Genomic DNA, 6000 nt, shown 5'->3' on the forward strand with positions numbered 1-6000 from the left:
AAAACAGGTCACATTATTATTATTTCTATAGTGGTCTCAGTCAATAATAATCTTCGAATGATATGAAAATAAAGAAATGCTCAAGTCCTTGTTTTGTTGTACTTTTTATTTAATCAAAATATCATTTGAGGATTACAACAGTATGACAGTATTATGAGTATTATGTACATGCATACTGAAAATGTTCCCTCGCTGAATCTGTTTATATGGAAAGTTACACAGATGATGGTGGCAAAGAATGAAAAATATTAGCAGAGCATATTTTTCTACAGTCAGAAAAACACCATCTTCTTCCATTTTAACTTCTGGATTATAAATTAACTGCTTATTTCTGCAGGAAGTGACTGACATAATCAGGAAGAATAGCATAACATTTAGCATTTATGCTGAAAAAATGTGGTGGACAAAGTTGGAAAATGGCTTCAAACAGAACCAGAATTTAACCGTTGACTTGCTGTTGAAGGGTCCACTGAGCCTCTTTGGCCTCTTTGCCATCGATTAGTGTTAACAAGAATGTAAACAAATGATCAGCTGAAAGGGGGAAATAATTAAATACGACTTCTTGTGTTTTCTTATTTAAAACAGCAGTTAACTGGCAGCATTTGGCCTCACTAGTGTTTAAAGATGAAGCCATGTCTTCAACACTTTGCTCTGCACCATGTGATAAACTACAGTGATCAACATTAGAAACACAAGAGTGTGCGAACGAGGGCTTCGTGTTTTAGCATTTTTTCTGTTTGTTTTTTTTCACAGAATCATTGCACCTTACTTGTTTTGTCTGACCTACAGTCCAAAACCTGAAAGAAATTGCAAAGAAAAGCAGCAAATCTGTATATTTTGAGAAGCTGAAACCAAAGAATGCTTTAAAAATTTGCTTTACAGACGACTGAACTGCTTTGTTGACTGACTTTTAATGAGATTACACAAACCGCTGAGAAACAGACAACCTCTGCAGGTTGAGAAAACAAAGCAAATATGCTGCTGGATGCAACAGCTAGATTGTCACGGTGAATATTACAGTCAAAGCAGATTAAAACCTGTGAAAACTTGCATAAACCAATGTGAGGGAACGTCACAAACATCCGTGCATTGTCGTCCTGTTATAGTTTGAGGAGCTGACAAAAGAAAAGGCAGCAAACATTTCTTGCACATTCCGAAATCAAGTAATGATCCACTTGGCTGTTTGATGAAAATGAAATGTGATTCAGCACAAAGAAGGAGTTAAAGCAGATCTGTAGCTGTGTTTATCTTTAATGTCTAAAAATATTCACTTCGGTTCATCAATGTTCGGCCCACTTGGCTGCATTCACTCTCCTCTTAAAGGATAATTCTGATTGTGGGTCCTCCTTTCTTTGTATACGAGCCACTTAAAGCTTTTATTTTGAAAAGCTTAAACAATCTTGTTAAAAGCAAATGATTGGTAGATTGGAGCTTTTTAGAGGGAAGCACATTTGTGAAGTTTCAGGAGGCTTGTAATCCAGAAGATGTTTTAAACAACTGTGAGAAAAGCATTCAAACATACTGTGATTTTCCTTTAAACTTGCTCTCTAGCTGCAGACCATCAATGTATTTTTATGAATTTAATATGAAAACTGATTCCTGACATCCTTACATGAAACCTGCAATAAAAGTGCGGTTCATCACCATCCAGCAGAGGCTTTAAAAAAGGCTGGAACTGGTCCAAGGATCAATATTATTCCTGAAAGATGATTTTTTTTTTTCAGGTTTAATTACCAAAAAAACAACAGCAGAGAGACAAGGAGGGGAGGGAATGCAGCAAAGGGCCCAGGCTGGTTTACAACAACTACTATAAACTCTAACAAACTACACAGCTCTACATCAGAACACAGTTATTCAGCTGTTAATGCCTTCAGTGAGGATAAATTGAGATAAACGGAATTCAGTCGACGTAGAAAATCCAGGATTGGTCCAAAAGTGTTTTCTCTGAATGGTCCTAAAAGGAGGCAACAGGAATCAAATTACAAACATTAAGGCATTTCTCTTTTTTTTTTTTCCCCCTTTTGAGTTACTTTTCTAGTCCGCCTTCTTGTCCTTTGTTTCCTCATCGTCGGTGTACTCGGTGGGCTCCTCTCCTGGCTTCAGCAGCTTGCCGATGTAATCGTACTTAACTGGAACGGAGGATAAAAGGAAGTTAATCACAGAAGGCCTCAGTCGAGTGGAAACAGTGAAGTCTTTTTATATGTTCTGCAGCTCTCCCACTTTTTTTAGGGTAAATTTGGTGTTTGTTAAGGACTAAGTTGTTGGAAATGGAGCAGAAAATAGTGTTTATGGTCACTTTAATGGGATCAATTGATTGTTGAGTTTGAAAAATCTCAAAAAACTGCTCACATTTAGACATAATTCTAACCAGTAACACTCACTACTAATAGGAGGCACAGGTAAATTAAACAAGTAACATGCTTGAGTTCATACATTTTGTGTTTTTAACTGGATGTTTCCGCTACATATCAGTTTTAAAAATGACACAACGAATAAACATGATTTTTTTGTTTTTTTTAAAACTTTGGTCACATATCTGCACTCACAGGTGAACTGAGTCTCCCACTCAGACAGACTCTCCTGCTGCATAGCGTTCAGGTCTGACAGGTCGTCGTGTTCGTCTTTCAGGGCATCTTTCTCCAGACAGAAGGTAGCCAAACCTCTGGATGCATCTCTGCCTGCAAACACTCCATACGGTCCCTCTGCAAGACAGTGAAGACACATGATGAGGTGGATGCAAACAGTGAATTTATGATATTCACCAAAACCAACAATGATCTGATTCATCTCCATCTCAGAGCTCCATTTATCTAAAGGTAATTGGATTTGTTAGAGTCACTTGGAGAGGTTTCACCTCATCTTTAGTTGTGTGGAGTCTCATAAGCTTCTGTAGCTAATAAGAAACAATCCACGGATAAATGCAGAGTGAGTTGCATCTAAGTCTAATTGTAACTCATATAACAAATGTTAACTTGGCATGCTGCAATGGAAATATATCTTAGAATCTCCACTTATTTGTGTGCATTGCTTCTGTGCTGTTTACACAAAATCCACTAATGCAGGAAGAACAACACTTATCAAATGTCACATTATTCATGTCTAAGTTTTGAGCAATTTGTATTTGTACATCTAATTTATAATTCAATAATCAAAATGTGCATATTAGCTTTGCATTTTTCAACTGAAATATATTTGTGAATGATGTTTGTGGGTCCAGACTGGTGACCTGTCCAGGGTGTCCCCTGCCTTCACCCTAAGTCAGTTGGGATAGACTCCAGCCCCCCACGACCCTAGTGAGGATTAAGCGGTGTATAGATAATAGGTGGATGGATGTTTGTGGATCCCTTTGGGACCGGTCTGACACTCTGTTTGTCTCACAAAATTCACAAATGTAGAGAAAAGCCATCGTTTTCCAGCAGGTGGCTGTAACGCAACATTTACAGATGCTGACTATCAGAGTCGTGCTGCTGGGATCAGTGATGAAAGAGTTCAACATGTTAGTCATGTCAAGCTAACTTTGCCCCCATTTAGTCATCAAGCTAACCATTAGCGTAGCAACAGTTGGCTGAGATGCTAATAGAGTGTCGACACCCAGTCATTGTCTGAGTAGCTAGAGACCCTAAAACAAGGTGTGATCTGGAGTAAAGGTGATCTAAATAGAGATCTCAGGACTGCATAGTAAGTAGCTGGTGAGTGGCATCGAAGCTCTTCTCCTCGGTTTAATGATGGTTAGAGTTTTATCGTGGTCCAAAAATGATTCAAACACATCCCTGAGTCACAGTTTACTTTGAGCCAAACCCCAACACACTGTCCTGCTGCTGGAAACACTAACCAGAACACCCAAATGTGTATCAATCCGCAGCTGAAAATAGTCCCCAACAAAGGCTTTATTTCCTCCTGTTGTAGTGAAGTTATCTAAAAGCTGTTTCAGGAAAGAACAGAGTCAATTTACAAAGTCAAAGCATGTATTTGTGAGGCGTTAGCAAAGATTTACATCTTTAGTAGAAGCCAACAGACCAAGTCGTGGCTTTTTAATGGATTTGTTAAATTATGACGAACTATATTATTTATTTTCCTCAGACATTTCTCTAATTATGTGGGTGGAAATAACATTTATTCACTCTTCTGACCAACAAAAAAGATTATGAACTGCCTCCGATAATCGACTGTTTCCAACACTGATAAATAGAAATGAAATCTCTCTTTTTAGTATAAAAAATATATGATGTAAGTAAAGGGTGACTATTTTCAGGATATAATTAGTAATTATTGTATTCATTTGTTTTGAATTTACTGATGATTTTTTTTAACCTGCAAAATGACAGTCAGCACAGAAACAATATTTTACTCTTTTTTTTGGATAAGATGTGTCCTGATTTCAATTTTTTTATTTAAACTTCTTGCACAGCTGCTTGTGTCTGATTAAAACCTATAGGCCATTTCTTTTTCTTATGTTAATGGTAAAGTTCTTTCATGAAAAGTCATTACTGTGGCATTTTATATCTGCATCAAAACTAAGCTGTAGCATCCACACCCAACACTTTCAGACAATAGGCCGTAACATTCAGGAAGTTACACATTTAACAGGCCCGAGTGTTGCCAACGTGCCAACGCTCTGAGTCTAACCTGAAAGCCTGAGCAGCCGCCTGAGGTGGACAAAAGTTAAGATCAGCTCCAGCTGAAACAAAACGGAGTATTTTAGGCTTGAGGGCTGGGTGCACAGTGCACTGGGAATGTTTGCATGTCAGGGAGCTATCATGTTGGGCAGAGGTTACACGCAACAGAGGTTACACTCTGAGATAAGATAAAAACACAGAGGTCCAACTCTGTTTCCGTTTCCAGATGACGGAAAAGTCAATGTGAAGCTTCGCAGAGAAGATTCCTACTTTAGAGAAACTGAAAATCCTCAGAGCTGCAGGTCAGGACTTCTCCAGCACAGTTGTTGGAATCAGAAAGTATCACTAATTTCCAGCCTGACTGTGTTCATACTGTTATTAGTTTACTTGTATCCACTCATGTGCGTCTGAGTTTTATTTGACCTTTCATTTCAGTGTCCTGAAAAGCACTTGGCCTGTGTTTTTACACACAATGACCTGATGTGACTTTGCCGACAACAGGATCAACACTTGCAAAAGAGTTTCTAGACAACTGTGCCGATTATTTTGGGCTATTACAGGATCACATAAAGACAAGGCGACGGCAACAGAAAACATAGTTTACTTCTGGACAAGGGACATCATTTAATGTTGTTTTTAAACTGAGTTAATCGGTGGGATTTTTCTTTAGGGCACAATTTTTGCTGCAACAATTAATCGACAGAAAATTAACTTGCAACAATTTTCCAGACAAAAAAGTCAAACATCTGATGTTCCAGCCGCTCAGATCGGACAGTTTCACAGATTAAAGGATCAATCAAGAATCATTGTGATAACTGACACCTGAAATAATTGTCAATTGCAACCTTATTTGGTAAAAAAAATACCCCAAGAGTTGCAATGGTGCAATGATTAACTGATCAATTTAAATTTAATCTTTTTTATAAATAAATACTAGTTTGAATCACTTTTATAGCAAAAATGCTAAATGGAAGCAAAAATAAACCGTGAAATGAATCACATTTCTTCCATTTTTGGACCAATGAGCACCAAAACACAAACACATTTCAGGACAACACCTTGGCCTCAATTGACAAATTGAAGAATAATCTTTATCAATCTATAATAAAAATAACTGCTTATTTTACACAATAGGCTAAAATACAAATCAGGCAGCAGCCCCAGCTTGATTCATCACAAAATAGCACACCACTAAGGAGCGGTATTTTGGATCTTATGGTTCAGGTCTCGGGGAGAAGCTGTGACAAAATCTATTTTTAAAAACTAAAATGCATTCGTTTAAATTGAGGCCATCTGTTGTACAGTTATTGTTGTTTTTAAATCTGTAAATTAACAGATTTAAATAACACATTTACATGTCTTGTTTTGTCTGACCAGTTGACAA

General features: G+C 37.5%; 1 protein-coding gene across 1 annotated transcript; it reads right to left on the reverse strand.

The window, feature by feature from the left end:
• Nucleotides 1-88: 88 nt before the first annotated feature.
• pgrmc1 (progesterone receptor membrane component 1) lies at nt 89-2987 on the reverse strand. The gene is made up of 2 exons (XM_008301049.1): nt 2547-2987; nt 89-2129 (listed from the first exon to the last, which is right to left on the reverse strand). Exons 1-2 carry the CDS (start codon nt 2791-2793, stop codon nt 2035-2037), a joined length of 342 nt encoding a protein of 113 aa, XP_008299271.1. The 5' UTR covers nt 2794-2987; the 3' UTR covers nt 89-2034.
• Nucleotides 2988-6000: the final 3013 nt, after the last annotated feature.

The sequence above is a fragment of the Stegastes partitus genome, unplaced genomic scaffold (genome assembly GCF_000690725.1).
Source record: "Stegastes partitus isolate 25-593 unplaced genomic scaffold, Stegastes_partitus-1.0.2 Scaffold1624, whole genome shotgun sequence".
NCBI classification, from domain to species: Eukaryota; Metazoa; Chordata; class Actinopteri; family Pomacentridae; genus Stegastes; species Stegastes partitus.

Coding starts and splice junctions, on each gene's coding strand:
- pgrmc1 (XM_008301049.1), bottom strand. CDS start 2,793: ATGGAGATGAATCAGATCATTGTTGGTTTTGGTGAATATCATAAATTC. Junction 2,130..2,546: donor GTGGGAGACTCAGTTCACCT/GTGAGTGCAGAT, acceptor CCTCCGTTCCAG/TTAAGTACGATTACATCGGC.